Source organism: Nelusetta ayraudi, unplaced genomic scaffold (genome assembly GCF_046127955.1).
Source record: "Nelusetta ayraudi isolate G7.1 ecotype Tasmania unplaced genomic scaffold, CSIRO-AGI_Nayr_v1 ptg000108l, whole genome shotgun sequence".
Classification (NCBI taxonomy): domain Eukaryota; kingdom Metazoa; phylum Chordata; class Actinopteri; order Tetraodontiformes; family Monacanthidae; genus Nelusetta; species Nelusetta ayraudi.
In genome coordinates this window covers 152,973-180,161 of record NW_027466158.1, presented here as the reverse complement: position 1 = coordinate 180,161, position 27,189 = coordinate 152,973, and the positions used below count along the sequence as shown (strand labels likewise).

The following is a 27,189-nucleotide window of genomic DNA, read 5'->3' as shown; positions in this document are numbered from 1 at the left end:
CTCAGTTCACCGGAGGTCACACGGGTTCGGTGAGAAACAGGGGAGCAGGCTTGTACTCAGGGCCAGATCTACAAAGCGACTGCTCAGCTTTTGCGGCAGAAAATCCGTGCAAATACCTTCCCACAGAGCTTCTTTTTTTCTTTCACAAGAGATTAATTGAATTTTTCATTTCAATGAACACACATTCATACACTCAAAGGAAAAACAACAACAACAACAACAACAAAAGCAACCGTTCCCCCCCCTCCTCCCATACCTCAACATGATCTTACTGTTGAGGTATGGGAAGGAAGTATAGGAAGTATAGTTTCCCGCATGCCAAATGCAGAATACTTCTCTGTGCTTGATGCTAATCAAGGCTTTTGGCAGATCAAACTTGATGATGAAAGCTCAAAGCTGTGCACGTTCAACACCCCCATAGGACGGCACAGGTTCCTGCGTTTGCCGTTTGGCATTTCATCAGCTCCAGAGGTGTTCCAGAGGGCTATCGCGCATATGATTGAAGGATTAGACGGTGTGGTGAACATCATTGACGAGAGCTGTTGCACAGAGCAAAAGAAAAGGATCTGAAACTTAACAAAAACAATCATCAGGACAAAGGAAATCAAATACTTTGGACACACACTCAGCACACAGCGCCAGTGGACTGAGACCAGATGAGGAAAAGGTGAGAGCAGTGACACAGCAACCACCACCAGAGAACAAGCAGGAGCTGCTGAGATTCATGGGGATGATTCAATGTCCCTCCAAGTTTATACCCAACACGTCAGACATCAGTGCCCATATAAGAAAGCTGCTTGAAGGTGACGCAGAGTGGCACTGGGAAGAAACACAGAAGAGGAGTTTTGAACACCTTAAACAACTGGTCACCCATGAACAGAACAGCCACGGCTGAGGATCTGGAAATGCAGCTACTCAAGGACGTAACATTAAAAAGGTTGGCCAAGTGAGAAGAGTGCAGTAGCAAAAGACATTCAGCTCTATTGGACGTTTAGGGATGAAATCACTTACTCAGCTGGGCTCGTGTTCAAAGCATCAAAGCTTATTGTTCCCACAACAAACTAAGACAAGAAATGCTTAGCAAAATACAGGAGTGACATTTAGGAATTGTTAAGTGCAAAGAAAGAGCCAGAGATGTTTCGTATTGACCACACATGTCCACAAACATTGAAGAGATGGTTTCACAGTGCACAGCGTGCAACGAGAACCGGAACAGCCACCCGAGGGAGCCGTTACTTGCACACCCAATATCAAGCAGACCGTGGGAGAAAGTAGGCACCGATCTCTTTCACTTCAGAGGATCTGAGTTTCTGCTATGTGGGGATTATTTCTCCTAGTTTCCTCAAATCACAAAGTTGAGAGATATTTCCAGCAGCAGTGTCATAGCTGCACTGAAATCAGTGTTTGCAAGGCATGGCATTCCCGATGCTGTCGTCTCAGATAATGGTCCTCAGTATGCCAGTGCTGAGTCCAAAGACTTTGCAGAACGTTGGGAGTTCACACACACCACATCCAGCCCCGGTCCCGGCCAGTCAAATGGTCAGGCGGGAAGGGCCGTACTGACTATCAAGAATCTGCTGAGTGTAGTGGTGACCCCTACCGTTCACTGTTGGAGTATCGGAGCACCCCGCCGGAAGGTCTTGGATTATCTCCGGCACAGTTGCTAATGGGACGGCATCTGAAAAGTAAACTGCCAACCTCAACCACGTTGCTCACTCCGGAGGGAGCGGTCCCGGTCCGTCGACAGCTGAGTGAACGACGGTCAAAACAAAAGTTCTACTATGCCAGGCAAACACGAACACTGGCTGATCTGCAACCAGGGGAAAATGTCAGGGTGCGAAGAGGAGCGACAGGTGTGTGTACTGTTCGCAGGGCTGTGGGGATGACCCATGACTAAGTCGACCTCTGACGTCTGCAGGAGAAGTCCTATCCCACTAGAACATGTTTTTAGAGTGTTAATGAGAACAGAATAGAGTAGAATAGAGTAGACTTTATTGATCCCCCACTGGGAAATTTGTGGTGTTATGCATCTTATGCCTTTAAGAGCTAATTGACTCTGGCTGTCAAAGGGAGGAGCAACAGTCGTATCACGTCTCAGATGGAGACTGTTCTGTCATTTCCAGAAGGTGGTGCTGGAGCCTTGAATTGCTCTCTGGCTAACCACAGAACTGGTGAGGTGTAATGCAACCAAGGTTTTGGAAATGACGGCACAGATAAGAGTGAGCAGCAGTGAGGAGCCGTTGTCGACATGCTTTCCTCCGTCTGCCTGTGGTGGATCTCGTCTCTCGTCCCTCCCACCCTCCCAGGTGTTTGTATGGGTGTTGATGTCCACCAGACGCCTTCCGATATCCTCCGACGGCCCGGAGACGACGTCCGGCTGGTCTGCAGCCACGAGAAAACTGACTACCGGCTCATGCACTGGTTCCAGAATCTACCGTCGGGCCGAGAGCTGAGGCGCATCGGACACGTTCACTGCGACAAAGTTTCCCCGGAGGACGGTTTCGCGCAACACTTCACCGTGACCGGAGACATGAGTGGAAACGAACCCAGGAACGGTTCTCTGCTGATAGCTTCGCTGAGGGCTCCAGACCACAGCGCCGTGTACTACTGTGCAGCCAGCTACCACACGACTGACTGCTCGTCCTCGCTCCAAAACTCCCCAGCTGCATCTATCGGTGGGGTGGTGAGGAGGTGTAGCTGGGACGTAAGGATCTGATGTGTCTCTCATCATGAGATTGTTACCATGACTTCATGGCTTCGTGGCTTCAACCTCAACTGGCGCCTCCCACTGCATTTCCGCCACATTTATCTTCTCGACAAGTGGCTCTCGCTCAGCCATTCATACCCATAATCCTTTGTAGCACCAGGCTTGGATGTCATGATCCGTTTTCTCTTTTTTTGCATCCTTTCAGGTATTTTTCTCATTTTTATTTTACACCAAACGGGTCACACGACTGCGAGAACATTAAACAGTGTCTTTAAATGCAATGATTTTCTTATTTGTCTGCTCTGTCTGTCCAGGCGGCAGCTTGAGCCTGGAGGTCCATCAGTTTCCATTTGACCGCATCGCAAATCCCGGGGACGAGGCTGAGATCCTGTGCAGCCACGACAGGACCGACTACAGGTTGATGCTGTGGTACCAGCGGCCTCCTGGAACCACGGCACTCAAACTCATCGGCTATCTAAACTACTTCACGGTGAAAATGGAGCCCTCGTACAGCGAGAACTTTACTCTGTCAGGGGATCTGAGTGGAGATAAAAGAAAGGAGGGACGGCTAACGGTCCTGGTCTCAGGAGGGGAGCAGCGTGGGGAGTATCTGTGTGCAGCCAGCAGTGCACGGCACCTGAAATAACCTCTGAACGTTACAAAAACTTCAATCCTCCTCAGAGGCCAACCTCCCAGACACCTGCTGCTGCTGCTCCAGTCTGATATCAGGCTGCCGACATATCCTCCTGCTTCTTGAATGGAAATCCAGGCAAACGCAAATTTCATCCATCCATCCATCCATCAGTCTCACAACAGCGATCTGTCCTTCCTGGGTCTTTTTATTTGACAAATGGGCCATGTAGGATAGCATTAGCATTAGCACCATCTTTGCTTCCTTGACAGAGTTAAATAGCCATCAGCAATACAGACTCCTTCCACTATGTGTTTCATCAAAGCAGGAAATAAACTCTAAATCTTTTTTTTTTTTAAGTAGCAAATTAAAAAACAACAATTTCTATTTTTTAGTTTGTCTTACTCAGAACAAACATGTGCACTTTTTCTTTTGCCATTTTAATGTCAGTAGCGTCCTTTTAATCATTTACACTGGGCCTTTAATGGTGACCAAAAACTCCAGCATCACAAACTGCAATAAAACTGAGGCATTTATATTCATGAACTTGGCAACAGTCCCATTTGCTAACGTCACTTCCTGTCTCTCCCTGTCATACCACCGCGCAGCACACAGTTCACTGCACTCAACATGGCACCACCTGCACTCATCACCACCGTCGTCACCGTCCTCTGGTTTCAAGGTAACGCAGTCACTTCAAACTTCTGCACTTCAGAGGAGGCAGCCGCGACGCTTCTCACTTTCAAATGGCCTCTTCACAGGAGTTCACCTCAGCAAAGACCAACAGGTTCTCCAGGATCCCACTGACCTGATAGTGAAATCAAACCAAGACGTCCAGCTGAGACTAGAACATAAAATCCAGAGCTACGACACCATTCTGTGGTACCAGCGCTCACCTGGAGACTCTGCCCTCAAGCTCATTGGTTATATGCTTTATGACACTGTCAAGATGGAACCTGCTTTTGAGGGTCGCTTTAAACTGACTGGAGATGGAAGCAAGTCAGTTAATCTGAGCATCCTGAACCCAAGACAGCCTGAAGACAGTGGACAATATTTTGGAGCTGCCAGTTACCACAGTAGTGAAGACAGTCACTCTGTCAGACATGAAACCTCCATAATAATCAGGAAACCACTGAAACCATGTGACACACTGTCACGTTCACATTCAACAAAGCAACTTCACAATCAACAAGACCCACAACTTGACTTCATTATTCAGTTAAATATTACTGTTTTTTTTTTTTACATTGCTCCTCTGGCCAAACAACGGGGAATCCATTTACATGATTGCTTGTTTTTTCACTATTAAACCTTCAAGAACCAACACCCCACAACATCACTTCCTGTCTCCTCCCCTCATTATAAACCAGCTCAAACTGCCGCTGCTTCATTCCACTCAACATGACACCACCTGGTCTCATCGTTTGCTTCATCACGGTCTCCTGGTTCCAAGGTAACACAGTCAGAAAGATTCAACGATGACATCCACGGATCGCTCTTGCTGATGTTTTTGTTGGTTTTCAATTTCTTCACAGGAGTTCACCTCAGTAAAGACCAACAGGTTCTCCAGGATCCCACTGACCTGATAGTGAAATCAAACCAAGAAGTCCAGCTGAGACTAGAACATAAAATCCCGAGCTACAACACCATTCTGTGGTACCAGCGCTCACCTGGAGACTCTGCCCTCAAGCTCATTGGTTCTTTGTATCGCACATCTCTCATCATGATACCTGCCTTTAAGGGTCGCTTTAAACTGACTGGAGATGGAAGCAAGTCAGTTAATCTGAGCATCCTGAACCCAAGACAGCCTGAAGACAGTGGAGAATATTTTGGAGCTGCCAGTCTCCACAGTAGTGAAGACAGTCACTCTGTCAGACATGAAACCTCCATAATAATCCAGCAGCCAGAGACAGGAAACCACTGAAACCATGTGACACATTGTCACGTTCACATTCAATAAAGCAACTTCACCATCAACAAGAACCACAACTTGACTTCATTATTCAGTTAAATATTACTCAGTTTTGCTGACATCACTTCCTGTCTCCTCCCCTCATTATAAACCAGCTCAAACTGCCGCTGCTTCATTCCACTCAACATGACACCACCTGGTCTCATCGTTTGCTTCATCACTGTCTCCTGGTTCCAAGGTAACACAGTCAGAAAGATTCAACAATGACATCCACTGAACGCTCTGGCTGATGTTTTTGTTGGTCTTCAATTCCTCCCAGGAGTTCACCTCAGTAAAGACCAACAGGTTCTCCAGGATCCCACTGACCTGATAGTGAAACCAAATCAAGAAGTTCATCAGCCTGGCCCGGCAACGTCTGCTAGACACAGCATTCTAACTGCTTTTTGGCATGTTCACAAAAAGCAGGCGGCATGGAGCCTAAACAGCCCCACTGGAAATCTGAATGCCGCCGCGCCAAAGTCACGTGCGAGCAGTCAGGCTAAACGGGGATCCGGTGGTGGTGACTTTCTGTTAGACTGCGACCACTCCCGCCCTTTCCGCCTTCTAAGATTTGTACTTGTCTTTTACTTGTACAGGTCAGCCACTGGCCTCAGTACATCATCAAGTCTTGCCAACACTGACAATGAAATCCACTGCTACCAGAACGACAGCGCTTACTGGTACCCGTACTGGTGCAGGCACCTAGAAGAACCGAGCCTCCAGTTAATGAACTTTAAGGTTTCGCTGGTCCCGGACTGCCTCAGGTCCAGAGGAGACACCAGAACTTCTACCTGTCGACCGCTAATTTGGACGAGGTCTGACAACCTGACCGCTGCCAGCCATCAAAACACAGCCACAACAGATCAAGCTCACATCAACCGCAATGTAACTGCAGCCGACAGGTGGAGGCAGATCCTTGGCATACAATGCTCTTGTCATCCGACATTGTGCTGGCCCCTCCCCTTTCCAATGGGAATCTATTTATTGAGGGGTGGGGGAACTGTCTCTACACAGATCATTACGATGACTTCAGCCACACGCACGCTTTGCTTTCTGCTCAGCTGCCTCTCATGTAAGGACTCAAACTACCATCCCGCAATTAATCACCCACTGAAATTCTAAAGTCACATTGTCAGTTTAACTTCGGACACAGACACAGCTGTGACTCCTTCGCCGGGTGTGTGGTTGACTGCTTCCTTTAAATCTCCCTCCACAGTTCGGGCTGGTGCCGTTGTGTTTCAGCAGTCTCCCCCCATGGTGGTTGAGGGCGGCAGCCCAGTCCAGATCGACTGCCGCCACGACGACCAGTCCCTGATTGTCATGCTCTGGTACCAGCAGAGGGAGGACAAGCAGTCTCTGGACCTGATTGCATACGGATACGAGAAGAGCCCGACCTACATGCCATTCAAAGACCAGGTCACCATAAGCCGAGAGAGTGCCGTGGCGGGGAGCCTGCAAATCCTCAGAGCGGAGCTGTCGCACTCGGCAGTTTACTTCTGCGCTGCCAGCACACAGTGATGTGGTTTAATGCCACTCCCTCGCTAAAAACCCCTCATCGCTTCCTGTTCTTCCGAACAGTCACGTTTGCAGAAGGAGACTCGCAGTAGGCTCGGCACACCTGAAGGATGAATCCGGTCACTGTCGCACTCCTTCTCACTTTGCTGCCATGTAATGAAAGAAAAACTGCTTCTAAGGGTGGTGTTGTTGAAATCTCGTCGTACGCGTTATTTATTGGAAACCAATTTGGTCAATCCAAGCCAAATGGAGACGGACATGACGGACGTTTGTGCAGTTCATCACATTCCCTCCATGAACCTCATTCAAAATGTTTGTCTTTTCCCTGCAGATGGGGCCAAGAGTGTGACGATTCAGCAGTCTCCTCCAAAAATAGTTCCCACAGAGTCCAGGGTGAACTTCAGCTGCGGCCACGACGACAAGGACATGAACTTGATGCTGTGGTACCAGCAGACCAGCAGCGGTCGAATGAGTTTCATGGCCAGCAGCTACGGCGGCAGCCTGAGCATGGCGACAGAGTTCGAGGGTCGGTTTGAGGTGACGAGAAAAGATCAACAGACGGGGTCCCTGGTTCTTCACAATGCCATGGTGTCAGACTCAGCTGTGTACTTCTGCGCTGCCAGAGCACAGTGATGCGGTTGGATGTCTGCCTCACACGAAAACAACACTTCTGCTCTCTAAAACAGCCAACCAGAACTTTAGAAATACAAATAAATATTTCTCAAGAAGGTTTTAGACCCAGAGCAGAAAATAATCAGACTACAAAAGCCAAAATGAGCCCTGAACCATGAATAGTTGAAGAAATAAAAATGTATACTTAGCACGCTTTCAAAACAAGAGTTGAAAAGTTGGTCCTACACATGAGACCATCTGAAGATTTAACTTTCAATGAAGATACGTTTTTGAGGGGAAGAGTCATTAATATTCCTTGTGATTGAATTATTGAGGAAACTATTTTTTTTAAATTCAGTTTGCCTCTTGTTGCCCTCCTCTCTCGGGTTTTATTGGTTCATCAGTGTCATGTGATGGAGGGGGTGTGTGTGTGTGTGTGTGGGGGGGGTCACATTGTGTGTGAGTGCTGAACATATTGAATCAGTCCGACTCTGCAGACACAGCAGAGAACCTCCATACTGACGTGATGGCTGCAGTTCTTCTCGTGTTTCTTCTGGCACCAACAGGTTGAATCAGTGCGTTGTCGCAAAAACCGACGGACGATCCCCGATCGCGCCACACGTTCAACTGGACAGTGTTTGTCTCCATGCGCTGCAGGTCTGGCGGTGGTGGTTCTCCAGTCTGGTGATGTGATTGTTCCCTCGGGAGCGCCGGTGACGCTGGATTGCAGCATGGCTGCGGGCTTCAGCATGAGCAGCTACACGATGCTGTGGTACCGACAGGACCAGGCCGGAGCTCCGCCTGAGTTCCTCGCTAAAGAGTACGATAGGAGCCGGGGCCGCTTCCAGGTCTCCATCCAAGCCCCCAAAAACCTCTTTTCCCTCGGCATCACTGAGCCACTAGTCAACGACAGCAGTCGCTACTACTGCGCTGCAAGACACAGTGAAGCACAGCGTCCGCGCCCTCATTCAAATAACAACACAACGGCAAGAAGCAGCTGCAGCTCGTTATCATTATTGCTATCATCGTGAAGCGCCACAACTGTGCAAATATAGAATCATATTGAAACTAAACTCTCAACGTGTGTGAAAGTCAAGACAAACAGACGGGCAGAGTCAAGTTTGCAGATGATGCTCCTCAGGCCAAAATCATGTTCGAAAGATCTTGTTGGACAAAAAAGCAGCTCTTATGAGCTTAAATGCAACATTAACTCCAAAAACCCAACGAAGCCTATAGATAAGCCTCTTCTCTACTAAAATTAGGGCGTTGTCACTGTGTTTTTTGAACGAGGGACGTCGTGCAAGCGATCGGCATTTAGTCCCTTCTCTACGGAGCAAAACCAGCGGGGTGTCACCCCCCGCCTGCAGGTGATGGCTAGATGGTATCAAAGATTTGGATGGAAGTGACAAAGATTCTAATGAAGTCTCGTAGATTCTTTCCAACTCTCATCGGGAGAGATGGAGGGTCCGAGTAGCCCAGGCTTCACTGCGAGCATGAATCAAATAAAATCAATTAATCAATGGTTAGGTTTAGGATCAGGACTCGGGTGGTGGTTAGGTTTAGGATTCGGGTTCGAGTCAACGGTTACGTTTAGGATCAGTACTCGGGTAACGGTTAGGTTTAGGATCAGGACTCGGGCAACGGTTAGGTTTAGGATCAGGACTCGGGTGGCGTTTAGATTTAGGATTGGAGTCCAAGTCACAGTTTGGATCAGTATTCAAGTTAAGGTACCAGTCAAGAATACAGTTTTGGAGGCTATGGATGTTACATAGGGTAAAATCATTGCCTATCTCTATCAATGTTAGCCACCCTCTTTGACGTTAGCTTCGTCTTCAACGGGATTTTCCGAGACTTTCTAAGAACTACGTCACTTACTTACGAATCTTTGATACCATCTAGCCATAACCCGGCCGGCGAGCTGCACCCCCTCCGCTTTCACCGCTGCGTGTCTGCTGACATCATCGCGCTGAGATGGCATAGATGGAGTGCGACAGAATTCAGGAGTCCGGCGGTGGCCAGTGTTCTTTGTTGTTGGACACTTCTGGCTGTAAACTTGTTTTGCGAATAGCCGCGGAACGATGGTGTCGTTCACGCCAGACCTGAAGCGAGTTTATGGTGACAATAAAAATTTAGACGTCAGGCGAAGACGCGAAGAAGCTCCGACACCACGAAGCTGATGGGTGCAGATAAGCCGGCAGCTGCTCGCAGAACCATCTACACGTCGCTGCCTTCTGCTGGCTCCTCGGAAGGCACTCCGCTGTGTGCACAAGTCTGTGTCTGCTGCGTGAGCATTGTTTAATTACGCTTGCAGACAGAGGCAATATCAAAGTCAATCAAAATGTTAGGGAACACTGACCCCTGCAGGGAACATGGAGGAAAAGGAGAACTCTAAAGAATTTAAATAATAAAAAGGTAGAGGTTTGTATATACGTATGGCAAGTTTCAAGAGGTTTATGAGACTTTAAACATTGAATGTTTGACAAAAAAGAATTCCCGCACACGTGGCCAACTTGCAAACTTTTTAATGCAACGTGTCTCAAGCAAATCTGTTTTGCCTGAGAAAGGTCTACGACCGAAAGTTGCATTAAAAAGTTTGCAAGTTGGCCACGTGTGCGGGAATTCTTTTTTGTCAGTTTGGACTTTATCGTCACCTTCCGACGCACCAGCCGCGTCAATAGATGTGCGAGGAGTTTTGCCTTTTTAGACAATGAATGTTTGGAAAAAGATTTTCACAAAAAGTACAAGTTAATATAAATCAGTCGATAGAGAAGCGTCCATTTAATCTTTTCTCTACATAAACGATATAATTAAAAGCAGTGATGGGGCTCAACAGTCGACAACAGCATTTCACAAGAAGGTGTATTTTCTGCATTTGCCACTGCTGCAGAATGTTTGTCTCTTTTGGCAGACAACATGGTGGAGAGAGAAAGAGAGGGAGAGGTGTGACCAGTTGTGATGTCACTTCCCCAAACAAGCCAAAGCAAACTCAAACAGGCCAGTTGAACTTCCTTTCCCCTCCCTGCACTCTGGCTTCTTTTCTCAGCCGCCGTCGCACAGAAATAGCAGCAGGCGGCCGACTGCTGCAGCTGCTCCCACAGAGATGGAGGCTGAGATGTGGAGGGAGGGCTGAGCAGGCAGCCAAACACACAGCAGGTTTTTGTGTGGTGCATTTTCACCGTGGGGACAGGGAGCCACGGTGATACAATCCCATAGAGCCGCCGTACAAAAACCTCCCAGCATCAGAACTCAGTGTGGAGGATGCTGCACGCTGCCTGCCACTCCAGTTTAGCAGGAAACATCACCCAGGTGAAGGTGTGTGAGGCGTCAGGACACTCTGACCTTAGAGAAGTGCATTTATATTCACAGCATATGCTGGAAAACATGCAGAATTACTCTCAATGTCTTGAAACTCACGTGAGAAGCGATTTGACTAAAAGCAATCAGGACTTTGGACATGGTTGAACTCTTCCTTCCTCCATCCTCTGGATTATTATACCATCTCAATATGCAGGTTATAGAAACTCTGGAGACTTTTAGGTAGAGGAGACATTCAGTGTGACACTGGAGCTGAAGCCTACTTTGGAAAAGGAACCAAACTCACTGTTCTGGGTGAGTCTGACTTTTAACTCTTTGGTTTAGCAGGAAAACATTCAAATAGTTTAGTCGTAGTTCAAAGTGAGGAGGATCCATCAGTCTGAACAAGCTGCAATAATGAGCTGAAGTGAAAACACTGTGACCAACAATCAGCCTGCTTACTTCGGCCATGGAACCAAGCTGACAGTTCTGGGTAAATACAGAATGTAAATTTACGAGCCATAAAAACTATTCAAACCTTTTTGAGTTGACCAATTGGGAGAAGTTTTAGTTTGATGCTCAGCGTTTCTGCACCGGGACAACCTTAACCCTAACCTATAACCAACCTTCACCTTAACCAAACTCACTGTTCTGGGTGAGTCTTATTTTAATTCTTTGGTGTAGCAGAAAAACATTTAGATAGTTCAGCTGTTGTTGTAATGGAGGAACTCCGTCAGTCTGAACAAGCTGCAATAATGAGCTGAGGTGAAGACACTGTGACCTACACTGATCCTGCTTACTTCGGCCAAGGAACCAAACTGACAGTTCTGGGTAAACACTTCAGTTTACTTGTGTTTTCTGTAAAACTGGTAGATGCTTTTTTTGTTTACTCCCTCTTAGATTAGTTCTGATAGTTTAGCTTTGAGTTTGACGACCAGTGTTTCGGCACCGTGACAACCAATACGAGGCCTACTTTGGAAAAGGCACTAAACTGACCGTTACTGGTGAGTTTGAATCCACACATCACGGTCAGCTAATGCAGAGATGTTGCCACCAAGGCGGCAGAATCAATGTGTTTTCATGCAACCGGTACATTATTGAACTGAGGCAGAAGCACTGTGAACAGCCTTCTTCCTGCCCACTTTGGCCGTGGAACCAAACTGACAGTTTTAGGTAAACAATTCACCTTTCTCCTTCTTTGTACGTTTTGCGCTGGGCAGTGTTCAGTCTTTGCTCTCATGGAGAACTCCGGCAGTCATTCTGTGGCTGGACAGAAGACTTCTGATGCTCAGTGTTTCTGCACTGGGACGGCTTTAACAAAGCCCAGTTTAGAAAAGGCACCAGATTCACTGTTTTAAGTGAGTAATGACAGACAACAACAACAACAACAACAACAAAGTCTGAGGGGGCTTTCGTGGTCATAGATTTTGCGGACCGTTTCATGCATGTAGCTCAGGTTCAGCTCGGTGCTTTTCAAACAAAGCTCACACTCTGTGCCAATTACGAAGCCTACTTTGGCCAGGGAACAAAACTGACTGTTCTCGGTGAGTGAGAGCTTCTATTTCTTCGTAAGAGTCTCCATACAAATGGGAGAAGAGCATTTATTTATTTATTTTTTTTTTTTAAAAGTCAATGGTTGTTGCTGCTTAGACAAAAGGGAAGCTGCAGGAATTAGCCGCACAGCATTAGCTGGGACAGCAGGGAGGCTGTGAGAGGAGTTTTTGTTACAGTGCAGAGTGGCTGTGTACATACGAGCCGGCTTTGTTTGGACCTGGGACTAAACTGACTGTTATAGGTAAGAAAATGTTAGGAAAATATTGAGCGTTTGAGGACCTTGCGATTTGTTTCTGAAGACTGTGAGCAATTTTAAAATCCTTTCAGACAAATCAAGTGGACATTGGTTCAAAATTGCAGAAAATTGGAATGAACCTTGAAAGAGAGAAAAAAAAAAGATCAGGGAGCGACAGCAAAATTAAGATCAAGTGACAGCAGTGTGAATTTCAGCGTTCCTCGGTTATAAACCGCAGGAATATGAAAAAAAAAATGGCTCTATGCCCAGATTATTAGTCACACTGAGTGCTCAGTAGAGACGATGCCAAACTCATTTTGGACCCAGGACTAAAGTTGATGTTTTTACTGCCACTGAAAAGTAAATTGAGTTGAGCTAAAATGTGACAAATTACCACAAACAACAAGTCAAAGTTTTCATTTATGACCTACCTGCCTGTAATTCAATGGAAACAATCGTATTTTATTGATTAAGGAGTTTTTGGAGGACAGAGGCAGTTGATTTTCTAAAAATGTTGGTTCATTTGATAGAACAGCTTGACAGCCGTTCGAGGTCAAGCACAATTTTTATGACCTACGCTAAAATTCAATGCAAACAATTTTATTTTAGTGACTTTTTTTGGGAAGAACGAGGCAGCTGAGCCAGCTGATTTTCTGAAATGTTGGTTAATCCGATAAAACAGCTTGAGAGCCGTTGGAGCTGAACCACTTTTTTTTTTTTTTTTTTTTTTGCAGGTGAGTATTAGTGTGAGAGTGTGAGGGTGAGAAATTCAGATTGTTTATGATGGTTTCGCATGTTTTGCAGAGTCAAAAATAGCGGTTTAAAATGTCCTATTTTTGTCCTCAACTGCTGAAAAAAAAACAAACAACTCAATACTGAATTTAATTAGACATACGCATTCAAAGCAGACAAAACCCAACTGGTAGACGGAAAAAAGAAAAGATGGTGTTTTTTTTTTTTTGCGTGGCAGTCCGCTGTCTGCCCAGAAACCTTTCCTGCTAAGTTTTTGGAGAAAGACCCAAACTCACGCTTCTCGGTAAGGTTCCTAACAAGATAATCCTCTGGGCATGAAAAGGCTGTTTTAATTGTGGGTGCGGAGGTCTTTCATGATCACCGCCATGTCAAAAGACAGAAATGATTCAATGCGCTGCTGTGTGTCCTTGCAGAAACTGGGTACAACATCACAGCACCCAGTGTGAAAGTTCTCGGACCTTCAAACAATGAGTGCGGGAAGAAGACTCTGGTGTGCGTGGCCACAGACTTCTACCCAGACCACGTCTCAGTGTCCTGGCAGGTTGACGGGAGGGAGCAAACGGTCGGCGTTGCGACGGACAGCAGAGCCGAGCGGGCCGGACGGTACTACAGAATCAGCAGCAGGCTGAGGGTTCCTGAAAGGTCCTGGTTCATGGCAGGAAGGAGATTCACCTGCATCGTGCGATTCTACAATGGAGCAAAATACATTGAACGTCACGCTGAGGCTTTCGGCATCCAGGGTACGTCTATGAGCCTCACATCTGAGAAGGTGGCGTTTGTCGGTCCTGATCTGACCCCCCGGTCTCCTTTCACTCTGCCACTAGGTACAGCCCAGGGATCCAGGAGAGGTAAATATGTTTGAGCTGACGTGCATCTTGATTGCGCACCAACTCTAGCGGAAATACAAACTCCATAGACACGCATCACTGCCTCTTCAGACAACTCCGGCAAATGAATTCTCTGCAGACAAATATATGACGGTGGCGCAGACGGCCAAAGCCTCCTACGTGGTCTTCATCGTCAAGAGCTGCGTCTACGGAGGCTTTGTGGCCATTCTGCTGTGGAAGCACCAGGTCGGTGGAATGGCTCAGGCTTCCCCCCCCCCCCGCTGCGTTCCCAGATCGCCGTGACATTTTCTCTTTTCCGTGTGTGTTGCAGAAGTCGACGGGGAAACGCAGCAGCTGAGGCCTGGACAGCTCTTCCACCGAGGCGTCGCATGACTTCCTGTACATGGAGGCATTTGAAGTCGCGTCGGAAGATTAGAGACAACGGAGGCTGCGTTCAAAGCAAACAACTTTAGGGCAAAGAAAAACCAAAAAAAAAAAAAGAATCTGCTTATGCCTATTTTCTACTAATTTCCTGCTAAATAAAAGTGCAAAACAAAGTCCCTTTTCTCATGATTTTTATTTTTATTTTTGGGGAACAGTTTTAACAGCACAGCAGCCTCTTTACTGAGAGAAGAGTTTGCAGTTTTTACTGAACACTAAAAACATCCGACTCTGAACGCCCTCTGTTGAAGACTGACAGTTCGATTTTATCTGACAACATAATATTATTTACACAATGAAACGACCAATTAACTTGATAATGATTTCATAATAAGGATGAATGATTGAAGCTGACAGAGTGGTGCAGAGAGAGACGAGGCAAATAGATAGAAATATACATCGATATAAACACAGACGTTGTTGCTATTCGCCCACTTGGCAGAAACGATGGTTATGAAACAAGCACTGGGTCGATAAGCCCCAAACAGGATCCAAATGTAGGACGCGTTTGGTCTGAAAACAGGAAGTCAGTACAATCCGAAAACAGAAGAAGGTCAAAGCTGCTGCTGTGTTGCTGAAGCTCGGCAGCAGCAGAAGGGAGGATGTGGTAACCAAACGTTTGTTCCGTGCTGAGAAATGACGAAGGTGCAGCCTTCCTCTTCACCGCAATGCTCACTTCACACCTGCGCCTCTGCATGACACACACACACACACACACACACACACACACACACACATACACACACCACACAAACACACAACACCGCACATCTCTTTATACAAACAGATGTGAAGGCGAGCTATATGCTTCAAGATGAACTGCAACACTTCCGCTTAACATCTGTTGTTGTTGTTTTTGTTTTTTTTTTTTGCTATTTGCAAAAGAGTATTTGCACCAGATCGTTCAAGTGCATCAAACTTTAATCGTACCAGTGGGAATCAAACTGCACAAAAACACCTTTCCACCTCGCATGTAAACAGGAAACGATGTCAGAGAGCCAAATAAGCACTGAACGGCTCGATAAACGCCGAGACCCGCACGCTCCAACTTTAGAACAACGCAATATCGTCAGCAGAGCTGAGAATCAAGAGGGTTCAAAGACACATCGTGAGAGTTCATAAGAAATTATTATTATTTTTTTTTTACATTCAAGGATATTTCAAAACCTGTGACAAAAACAGCATTTTATTTCAGCTGAAATGACACTGACAGACAGTGAAGCCCGTATTCATGTGTGGCGCAGTGGTGAGCGCTGCCGCCTCACAGCAAGAAGGTCGTGGGTTCGATTCCCGGGCCTGGGACCGTTCTGTGCAGAGTTTGCATGTGTGTCTGCGTGGGTCTGCGTGGGTTCTCTCCGGGTTCTCCGGCTTCCTCCCACACTCCAAAAAACATGCATGTGAGGTCAACTGAACATTCTAAATTGTCCGCAGGTGTGCATGTGAGTGTGACTGGTTGTGTGTCTCTCTGTGGCCCTGTGATGACCTGGCCACTGGTCCAGGGTGTCACCCTGCCTTCACCCTGAGACAGCTGGGAGAGGCTCCAGCAGAACCCCGTGACCCTGAGCTCAGGATCACTTCCAAGAAGGAAGTATAGAAAATGATGTGTTTATTTATATTGTATATTATGGTCTGTATACTGTTAGAAATGAGAGACTTTGGATCAGTGCGGAAGCACTTCAACTATTTGCTCTCTCTGCTCTCAGAGAGAAAATAAAATACAATAGAAATGTTGTCCCACAGACAACCAGAACATCGGATCAGAACATCAATTTCTGTAAGGGAGAAAAATGACGGGACACAAAGTTGGCGGCACGAGAGAGTCAGCAGCTCTCCTCAGTCTGGAGCCACACAATGGTACTGTTGAGCCCAGACACGTTTGGTGTCCTGTGACTGGACTGAAACTTTCCACTGACACGTCAGCACCGCCTGCCGCCAAGTGTAAGTGAGCCTGGTGCCATCTGCAGGGTGGACCTGCAACACGTGGCACATATGACGAGCGACATGAACTGGATCAGACAAACTCATTGCTCGGTGTCAGAGGCGTTTCAGATTTGCTGCCATCTTGTGGCGAGAAATCACATTGTAAAACAAATGGCCAACAACAACATATAATAATGACAATAATAATAATAATAATAATAATAATAATAATAATAATAATAATAATAATAATAATAATAATAATACCAATAATAATAAACTATTATGTATTATTTGTAGTAACCCAGGCGGAGTCAGGGAGTCCCAGTTTGGTCAGTTTTACTGAACACCACTTGTGGGTAACAGGACACACACTTCAGGTAACTCTTGTTCTTCAGGTGCATATGTAAAACTTGCTTGTGCTCACTCTGCCACCTAGTGGACGTTTCTAATTACTACAACATTATTATGGCTGATTTTACAGGAGGAGACCTTCTTCAACAAAAGTGACAAGCAAACCAGGAAATAAGGTTCAAGTTTATCTCTCCCACCTCCCACAAAACGTTGATTTTATTTGACGCCAATGTCAAAGCCCTGCAGAGATGAACTGCAGCCACAGTGGAGACGTTAGTTACAACCAGATGTACTGGTTTTGGCATCGGGGGAAAGCATGAGCATGGTCGTCTACACATTTTATGGTGGGAAACCTGACAACAAGGGAGCCAACGGGCAAACACAGCGATGCGAGACGCAGAGCGGCTGAACAAAAACTGATTGGGCAGCGGAATCAGGAAGTGACTTTTAACTCTTACCAGAAGGTGGGGCTGGAGCACCAGAAACACTCTGAGAAAAGGGCAGAGGAACCAACATGAAGCCACACCTCCTGACCACATCATACTATCTTCATCATTTACCATTATTCACATTAGACTTGGAACTCCACCTATGGTCCCCACACGATGCTGATGTTTCTGTTCCTCATCACATTCAAAGAACTTCCCTCACTGTCTACTGAAATGTTGAGCTTCACATGTTAAGGTTGACCAAGGCCAATGTGATGCGTTGGCCTTTGTTGCTGCTTTTTCAGCCAAAGCAGCAACAACTGCAGCTGGGTCAATGAACATCACATCATATCATTGCCCTCATCATCATCTCCACTTCTTCTTCTTCATCTCCATCTCCATCCTGACTGTTAAAGTCTTTTGAATGTTTCCCCCAGTCATTTAATCTAAACAAGCAACTTCACATGCGAAGACAGACACTCCACCACTATCACACTAATCTAGCAACTTAATGTCGCCTTCTAATTCCTTCCAGGAGTTCCTACCTTAGCAAAGATCGACGGGTTCTCCAGACTCCCACTGACCAGATAGTGAAACCAAACCGAGAGGTCCAGCTGAGCTTCACACATATCATCCCAGGCTATGACACCATTCTGTGGTACCTGCACTCACCCTGCGCTCATATGTATCATGACTCTCCTACAGTGGAACCTGGAAGCCCAGAAAATAAATCCAGAAGCAGATGTGTTCCTTACTTATGATAATTTACATTAAAACGCAACATTGGAAAAGATAAAGAATTTACTTTCATTTTGTCTCTGAATATTATGATTTAAAAATGTCATAATTAGAAAATCAAAAACTTGCACAACCATCTTGAGGACTGACATTCCACCAACAGGGGGAGGCAGAGACCAGGTAAGACAGCGTTTCACCGCTGCTGCCCACTGCCCCCTGGGGGGGGGGGGGTGATTTGACAATTCACATCCTTTGGGATGCGACAATCCCTGGTTGTTAAACTTTAACTTACTTCTCATCTCTTTTTTATTAAGTGAGCTCAAACACCGTCTCAACTTAAAGCAGCAGCAAAAAATATTTTCCTGGTTCTTTTTCTCTCTCTTTGCATCAACAATCTGGTTGTCCCTCCTCCTGGTGAGCACAGCGACCTTCAAGGACTCTCCTCCACAGATAGTAGGAGAGAACACCAAAGTCTGCCTATCCTGCAGTCATGATGACAACAACCTGTCAGGTGATGCTCTGCTACCAGCAGAAAGTGGACGGCCGGTCTCTGGACCTCATTGGATACACATATGGTGAGAGTTCCCCGACCTATGAGAAGCAGTTCAAAGACCATTTCAAGCTGATGAGAGAAGATGTGACTTATATGTGGCTTCAGGCTCCTCCCTCACTAAAAGCCCTGATCTCTTCCTGTTACTGGGACATGAGAATGAGCAGAAGAAGCTTCATCACTTTCAGCCACAGCGGCTCCAACATGCCTCCGTCTCTGACTGGACTTCTCCTCATCTTACTGCCATGTAACGTCCATAAACATTGGAAACACTCATTTCATTGTTGTGTTGAATTTCTAAATCAACTGAATTGTACATTTGTCATTTTAATTCAGCTGAATTTTAATGGAATTTCCTTTTTTTTTCCTGACAGATGAGGCGCTGACTGTGAGATTTGAGCTGTCTGTCCCAAGAATAGTCAACGCAGCAACAAGGGTAGAAATCAGGTGCAAACACGATGACAGCAGCATGGATTACATGCTGTGGTACCAGCAGAAGAACAAGGGCTCGATCATCTGGATTGGATACAGCGATTATGGCAGCAACCCTGAGTACGCGAGTCAGTTTAGGGATCGCTTTGAGATCACCAGGCAAAACATGCAAACAGGAGCGCTGATAATTCCCAGAGCTGATCCGTCACACTCAGCTGTGTATTTCTGCGCTGCAGAAGCACAGTGATGTGGTTTAATGTCTTCCCTTCACCTAAAACCCACATCTCCTTTAGAGCCTGACGGCACCAATGATTAAAGTGTGGAGGAAGAATAGGCTGAGAAACGTCTCTGACATCAGAGCTCTGTCTACTTTAATATTATCATCATTATTGTTGATTTTTACATGAGTTGATCGTTGATCACAAATTTCCAACCCGTGAATTATGTCGGTATCAGAATCCAACGCAAACACTGGATTGGATCGACCCCACCCTGACTTGTAATAGCAGCATCATGCAATTGACAACAGACTTTATGGAGCTCTCAACAACAGTCTCAGACTCAAACCAAATCAAGAGAAGCTGCTGACTCTCTGACCCGCCTTCTCCAAGTGTGTCTGAACCCACCATGGAGGAGCAGCAATGTCAGCATGAAGAACATAAAATGAAAGTTCCTTGTGAATTATAGAATCACAGGAATGTCAAAATGAAAAATGAATGAATGAATACAAATATAAAAAAGGTACATTTTGTCTTTGCCTTTTCTGTTTCGTCATTGTAAAAGACTAATGGAAATAACAATGACAAAAGTTTTTTGCCTTTGCCTTTTCCTTTTGCAGTTACCTGCAGTTTCCTAGTTGCAATACGCACCCAGAAGGCTGTGGGTGGGGCTTTCTGAGCAGGATTAGTAATCGACACCAGATCGCTCCATGGCTAGCTCTGGCCGCGTTTCCAGCGGCGCTTCTTCTCTTCTTCTTGTTTAACTTTTTTGTGTTTCAAAACATTTTAGGCGGCCTTAAAATTCTTTGTTTAATGCTGTTGACTTGTTTCAAGTCACTGTCCTCGCTGTGAAAATCAAGACAATGAAACAATCCATCTTTTATTTTTAGCCAAGAATATCCGCACAACTCTCGTCCAATCAAAGCACTACACAGTAGCAGCTTAATTCAACAGGTGTTGACACGAGTGCGTTAAAATCGCTCACAAAGCGAAACAAAAAGAACATGGAGTTAGCGGTGCTAGCTAACAAATTTTTTTAACATGACACAGCAGTTGTAATGTGCAAATAGCCTTAAAAAGAAAGTTGCTTGAGGTCACAATACACTCACACAATAAAGCTATTTGATTTGATTTCCATTTGGTCGTCGGCCGATCCATCTGAAATAGGAGTTGTATCACCTACTGATCAGCTGATGAGCTCCTGTTGCCAGGAGAGACAGGCTGGGAAGAGGGAGAGGTGTGACCAGTTGTGATGTCACTTCCCCAAACAAGCCAAAGCAAACTCAAACAGGCCAGTTGAACTTCCTTTCCCCTCCCTGCACTCTGGCTTCTTTTCTCAGCCGCCGTCGCACAGAAATAGCAGCAGGCGGCCGACTGCTGCAGCTGCTCCCACAGAGATGGAGGCTGAGATGTGGAGGGAGGGCTGAGCAGGCAGCCAAACACACGGCAGGTTTTTGTGTGGTGCATTTTCACCGTGGGGACAGGGAGCCACGGTGATACAATCCCATAGAGCCGCCGTACAAAAACCTCCCAGCATCAGAACTCAGTGTGGAGGATGCTGCACGCTGCCTGCCACTCCAGTTTAGCAGGAAACATCACCCAGGTGAAGGTGTGTGAGGCATCAGGACACTCTGACCTTAGAGAAGTGCATTTATATTCACAGCATATGCTGGAAAACATGCAGAATTACTCTTCAAACTCTTGTGAGGCGTGTCTAAATGTGCAGATTATAGAAAGTCTGGAGACTTTTTGGTGGAGGAGACATTAAGGGCATTAAGGGTTCATTGGAACTGAAGCCTACTTGAGAAAAGGAACCAAACCCACTGTCTTTGGTGAGTCTGACTTTTAACTATTTGGTTAAGCAGAAAAAAACATTCATTTAGTTTGGTTGTTGTTGTAAAGGAGGAGGATCCATCAGTCTGAACAAGCTGCAATAATGAGCTGAGGGGAAACACTGTGACCAACACTGAGCCTACTCACTTCAGCCAAGGAACCAAGCTGACAGTTCTAGGTAAATATGCCCATTCATGTTCTACAAAGATATGACAACCTTTTTGCATTGACCAGGGGGGAAAGGTTTTAGTTTGATGCTGTGTTTCTGCACTGTGATAATCTTAACAAAGCCTACTTTGGAAAAGGGACAAAACTCACTGTTCTGGGTGAGTCAGAATTTTAACTTCTTGGTTTTAGCAGAAAAACAGTTTACTTTGGCCAAGGAATCAAAATGATGGTTTTAGGTGAGTCGGCATCAAAAGAAGCATTGAACAAGGTGCATTAGGCCGTGTAGTTCAAGAAAATGTCATGCGTTTGGATGTGTGTAATAAACAAAAAAAAAGTGTGGGTCAAACTATTTGTCTATTTGTCACCATGCTCACACTTTGTGCCCATTACTAAGCTCACTTTGGCTCAGGAACCAAACTGGCTGTTCTCAGTGAGTAAAGCACCAAAATCTCCTCTGAATCGTTCCTCCCTCAACAACACTACAACGCTGCTGTTTTAAAATGATGGTCAAGATTAAAAGGCAAAAGTGATGCAGCATGTTGGAAAACAAAGGTCAGTTCACCTGAGAAGAGGCAGAAAGTCTTCTTAGCAGTTTTAAAGTTACATTTGTTGTAAATCGAAAGAAAAAAAAAAAAATTGAAATGAATTAAACCCGCAAATTCCAAACGGAACGTCTCAGTTTGGGTGCTGGTGGGGTTTACTTTGACTGTGGGACACTGCAGGCTTTCTGTGTGTGTGTGTTTCTACTGTACCATAACACGACCACATAAACATTAAGAGCTGTTAAAGTGGTTAAACTGTGTGAGGAAAGAATGCAAGTTCAATTAGAGTGAATGAGTGCAGAAGAAACGCTGCTAGCAGCTTTTTTCTGCAGTCTCGTATCAGTGTGAACAATTATCATCCTGCTTACTTTGGCAGTGGGACCAGACTCACTGCTGGCTGAGAAAATCCTTCAAGTATTTGACACGTCTGCGCATCTTTACCTAGAACTTGAGGAAAACTGAAAAACAGAGAATATTTGGGCTGCTGACACGACTCTAAACTGTCGCACACAAGCTGATTATTCTGCGGTGCTTTGTGCTTTCCAACCCCGTCGAGTGTGAAGCAGCCGGTCGGTAGATTAGTGAGTTTTCCACACGCCAGCCGGACTTCTTATCCTCCCGTCTTCAGAGAAGGAACCAGGCTGACGGTTCTCAGTAAGACTTCCTAAGAGACTTTTGACACAAACCGCCATGGTGACCTGAAATTGCGTGAACTCTGAAAGTTCCCTAAGGTTTCTGTAACCCTCCCACATCCTGCACCACTACCAGACTGGAACTACTGCACAGCTTTCACACCGACTTGAATGTTTGTCTCTGCAGAAGAAAATCGCCAAGTGATACCACCGACGGTGCAGATTATTAAACCTTCAAAGGAGCAATGCAGAAACCAGAACGACAAAAGCAGTAAGAAGACGCTGGTGTGCGTGGCCTCTGGCTTCTACCCGGACCACGCCTCCGTGTCCTGGGAGCAGAACGGCAAGGAGGTCAAGGATCGCTTGGCAATGGACACTGCTACTGTAAGGCCTGAGGGGGAGGAATACTACAAGATGTGCAGCAGGCTGAGCGTCTCCGCTGACACCTGGTTCAATCCTGACACCCAGTTCACATGCATCGTCAAGTTATTTGATGGGACCGGTGATTTAATTAGACCTTATACAGTCAATGGTGAACCAGGTGAGTCGACTTTGGGGTGGAGAAGATGTCCAACCTGATGGCTGGCTGGGGAATAACCATGTGTTGGAGTTCAGTCTGCCTCTCAGCTCCAGCAAAGTAAAGTTTCACCAGAGGTAAAGAGGGTTTGTTTTTTTTTCCATTTCTCTGCAGAGGAAACTTGCCAAGTAGCACCACCGACGGTGAATCTTAGAGCACCTTCAGAGGAGGAATGCAGAAGCAGGACGGACAACGGGAGACTCAAGACGCTTGTGTGTGTGGCCTCAGTCGTTTACCCGGACCACGTCTCCGTGTCCTGGCAGCAGAACGGGGAGGAGGTCACAGATTGCGTGGCGACAGACACCGCTCCACTGCGGCCTCGGGGGGAGCAATACTACAAGATCAGCAGCAGGTTGAGGGTCTCTGCCGACACCTGGTTCAATCCTGACACCCAGTTCACATGCATCGTCAAGATCTTCGATGGGACCGGTGACATAATTACAACAGCTACGGTCAATGGTGAACCAGGTGAGTCCACTGGGGGGGATGAGAAGATGTCCAACCTGTCGACTTGCTGTGAAATAACCATGTGTTTGTGTTCCTCCTGCCTCTCAGCTCCAGTAATGGACATGGGTCTGACCAGAGGTAAGAGTGTCTTAGATTTCAGGTGTGATATAATCACCATGAGAAGCTTCAGATTTCCAACCGTCTGCTTGAAACCCCCGTAGAGAAATACTTGAAGATCAGCCTGTTGGCTAAACTCTCCTACATCGTCTTCATCGCCAAGAGCTGCGTCTACTGCGCCTTTGTGGCATTTCTGCTGTACAGGCTTCAGGTTGGTTCCTAGCACAGTGCCACCTTTGACCTTTGACCTCTGTCTCTTCCCCTCTCCTCCGAAAAACACCATGTGTCTTCATGCTTTCAGAGGTCAGCGCGGAAGCTGAGCCCCTGAGAGAGACAAGCAGAGGGGCTGCTGGGAAATGAAGTCTGTTCAAATCTGGAAACCCTCACATTCACCACTTCTTCTTCTTCTTCTTCTTCTTCTTCTTCTACTTCTTCGTGTTTGCATAAGTGTTTTTTAAGAGCACAGTTTTTTTGTTTTAATTTCCTAATAAAGTCGCTGTGTGTATCTTCACCCTGGTACCTTATTGATTCAAGAGTGTGCGAGTTCATCAAGTGTGAAACTGGGACCAGAACGCTGCAGAGGTACAGGTTGTGGTCACGCGGCCTTGTTTCTCTGCTGAGAAACGATGAAGCTGCTGTCTTGTTTGTTACCACAGCTACGCTCCTCGCATTGCACCTGCTGCTCCACAGCACGCACACACACACACACACACACACACACACACACACACACACACACACACACACACACACACACACACACACACACACACACACAACTGAAGCTGCATTATGAGTTACTGCAGCTCTTTAAACATTGTTTACCCATCACATTAGGTTCAAGTCCTGTGTCAAACAGACAAACCGCATTAAAACTAATCAGCATGTGGAAACAATGAGAGCTCTTTGTTGACAGTGTCATTGTCAGGAGTAAATTGAAATAATCACCCCCCCCCCCCCATCTTCTAATGTCATTAATCGTAAAAACAAAATGCAAAAAAACAAAACAAAACACAGAGAACCTCCAAAAACGTCGCATATTAGCCCTCTGTTGACAACCTCCAGCCAAAGCCAATACTCTACTGGACTTTTATTACTTCTCACAAAGCCTTTAGGCCGTTTGTTGGAGCAGAATAAACAAAAAGGCACCTTCTCAACTGAAGACACAACAGTTCATTATTTCTACCCACTCTTCTTGAGTCCCGTAATATCGTGAGTCACTTTTTCACCTCCTGGATTGTCACTTGTGTTATTTTTAACAGCTATTTTCCACTGGAGGCCTTGGCAAGGAACCACAAAGGTTGAAGCTTGTTTTCACCACGATTCCTCCCACCTGATACTGCAATGAGCATCTCTTTACTGCATGCGTCAAATCATCATAATTCAGCAACTAGAGTGAGGAGGTGGACAGTTAAGACATGTAAAAGGGATCTCATCATTGGATCACTCGTTCAGGAACCTTGCAACACATTTGTTTTGTCGTTTTTAGAAAACATTGAACAATGTCAAAAACATGTTTGTGAGAGTCAGCGTCAAGCAAACAGGAAGCAGCAGATGTGCAACCACAAAGTATACGCAGCATCTCAACATCTGAGCCACAAAACCTCATCCTGCAGAGACGAGCTGCTGCTTCTACTGCTAAAACCAGAGTTCAGGTCTCTTCTGTGTCTCATGGAATCACCAAAGGCATGGTGCTGATACTGTTAGTAACCAGACACTTTGCCATGTATATGCAGAAGCACTTCAACTGTCTAACCTGCTGACAGTCCTATTGAAAACAACCTCCACTATAAGTGTCTGCAACTCTGTGAAAAAGCAGGATTCAATGTAACAGACAGGACAGACTAGAATGTCAGACGCTCCCAGGGAAACACAGTGAGGGGACCAGCAGCTCATCACTGCCCGACTCTCCTGGATCCACACTATCATACTGTTGAGCCTGGGCACGCGTGTCTTGTGACCAGACTGAAACTTTCCACTGACATCTCAGCTGTGCCTCCTGCCAAGTGCAGAACGTTTCGGTGGGCAGGGCGCCATCTGCAGGATAAACTTGCAACACATTGCACATCGCAGACGAGCAAGGAAGACTGGCATCATGAACTAGATTAGACCAAACAGCTCACTGCCAGGAGCATCAATGGCTGCAATTTGCTACCATCTAGCGGGAATAAAAGCACATTGCAAAGCAAATAACATCATAATGTCATATTGGCCACAAGGTGACGCAGTGGTTGGTACTGCTGCCTCACTCCAAGGTGTCTCCCTGCCTCTCCTTGGCCTATGACACCTGGGATAGGCTCCAGCAGAACCCCGTGACCCTGAGTTAAGAAATAATGTATTGGAAATGGATGGATGGATGGATGGGTGGATGGGTGGATGTTATTACTGTGATTATTAATGAGCAGTAGAGTAGGGGGCAGTTGTGTAGAAGGAAAACGGACCATATTTTGATTGTGGCAGGGGAGTTGAGAATCCTGTGGACACCTTTTGTGGGTTACATTTTCAAAACATGGCCTTGAATCAATTTATTTTCCATGTTGTCTAATTTCCTGAATGAACCGCAGAATGTTGACTTCATTTTACAGAGACAGAGTAGTGTTCTAAAAGAGATGAGGAAGTCATCAATGTGTCCTTTTCTGCATGTCAAGAAGTTGAATTGAATTGAGGGGTCTAAAACTGTCAAGGCATGATGAAAAATCTCTAGTGAGGGTTATATTAATGTTCAATACCCTATGAATTTGCCGTCAACTGTTGTGTAGTCAAGTAGCAGTAAAACCAGTACCACTACAAACCAATCATGATAAGAGCTATAAATGGACTTGACACACACACACACACACACACACACACACACACACACACACACACACACACACACACACACACACACACACACACACACACAGCTAACGCTGCGGCTCCAAACACCAGACATAATCTCCTTCAGAGGCCTCAGTTTTTATCTTACACCAGCAGGAGGAGACCTTATTCAACAAAAGTGATGAGCAGAACATCAACACGTTGACAATATGAATATTGATCCACAAACCAGGGTCCCTCCCACCTGCAACACTTCCATCGTCTCTGACAGACAACACATGAGCGAAGGTCTCAGAGTGAAGACAACATGGATTTCATAAAACACGTTACTTTGATTCTTCTGCTCAGGATCGAAGGTACAACCAGTCCCAATCCTTCCCGACTGTATCATCTCTCCAGTTAGCACAGCTGAATGGTCTGCTCTCCTCACAGGTCTGATGGCCGGGGACGACGTCATCCAGAAGTCCACACTTTGGACAACTGCAGGGGAAAACGCCACAATGGACTGCAGACACACAAAGGGTGACACCTACAACCAGATGTACTGGTTCCGACAGCTGCCGGGAGAAGGCATGAAACAGATGGTGCTCACTGTAGCCAAGTCCAAACCACAATTTGAGCCAGAGTTCAAGGGGAAACGATTCTCGCCCACCAAGACCAACGCCCTCAGTGGGACGTTGACTGTGGAGAAAGTGGAGCCACAGGACCAGGGAGTGTATTTCTGTGCCGTGAGTGAACACAGTGACAGTCGCATGAGAGTGCTGAGCAAAAACCTCAGTTCATCGTTATCTAAACATTCCATTTCCTCTGCTGCAGAGGAACCTCGTGGCAGACACAATAAGAGGAGGGAACCTCACGCCCACCACTGATACTTTGACCTCCAACTCCTCCCA

General features: G+C 46.2%; 2 protein-coding genes, 1 long non-coding RNA gene and 1 gene segment (V, D, J or C); all 4 read left to right on the top strand.

The window, feature by feature from the left end:
- Positions 1–6,780: 6,780 nt before the first annotated feature.
- Positions 6,781–7,694, top strand: LOC142903201 (T cell receptor alpha variable 14/delta variable 4). The gene is made up of 2 exons (XM_076048715.1): positions 6,781–6,957; positions 7,136–7,694. The coding sequence occupies exons 1-2, from the start codon at positions 6,915–6,917 to the stop codon at positions 7,435–7,437; spliced, it is 345 nt and encodes a 114-aa protein (XP_075904830.1). The 5' UTR covers positions 6,781–6,914; the 3' UTR covers positions 7,438–7,694.
- A 2,595-nt stretch (positions 7,695–10,289) lies between these two features.
- Positions 10,290–27,189, top strand: part of LOC142903197 (Ig heavy chain C region-like) — a 58,475-nt gene continuing 41,575 nt past the window's right edge. The window contains 4 exon segments of the C gene segment in view: positions 10,290–10,593; positions 11,476–11,541; positions 22,523–22,876; positions 23,027–23,380. Of these exon segments, the coding sequence occupies positions 10,305–10,593; positions 11,476–11,541; positions 22,523–22,876; positions 23,027–23,380 (1,063 nt within the window).
- LOC142903199 (M1-specific T cell receptor beta chain) lies at positions 12,101–14,636 on the top strand. The gene is made up of 5 exons (XM_076048714.1): positions 12,101–12,254; positions 13,666–13,992; positions 14,077–14,100; positions 14,219–14,325; positions 14,411–14,636. The coding sequence occupies exons 1-5, from the start codon at positions 12,152–12,154 to the stop codon at positions 14,435–14,437; spliced, it is 588 nt and encodes a 195-aa protein (XP_075904829.1). The 5' UTR covers positions 12,101–12,151; the 3' UTR covers positions 14,438–14,636.
- Positions 19,207–20,840, top strand: LOC142903204 (uncharacterized). Its single transcript, XR_012929209.1, has 2 exons — positions 19,207–19,585; positions 20,150–20,840. It is a non-coding gene; the product is annotated as an uncharacterized LOC142903204 (long non-coding RNA).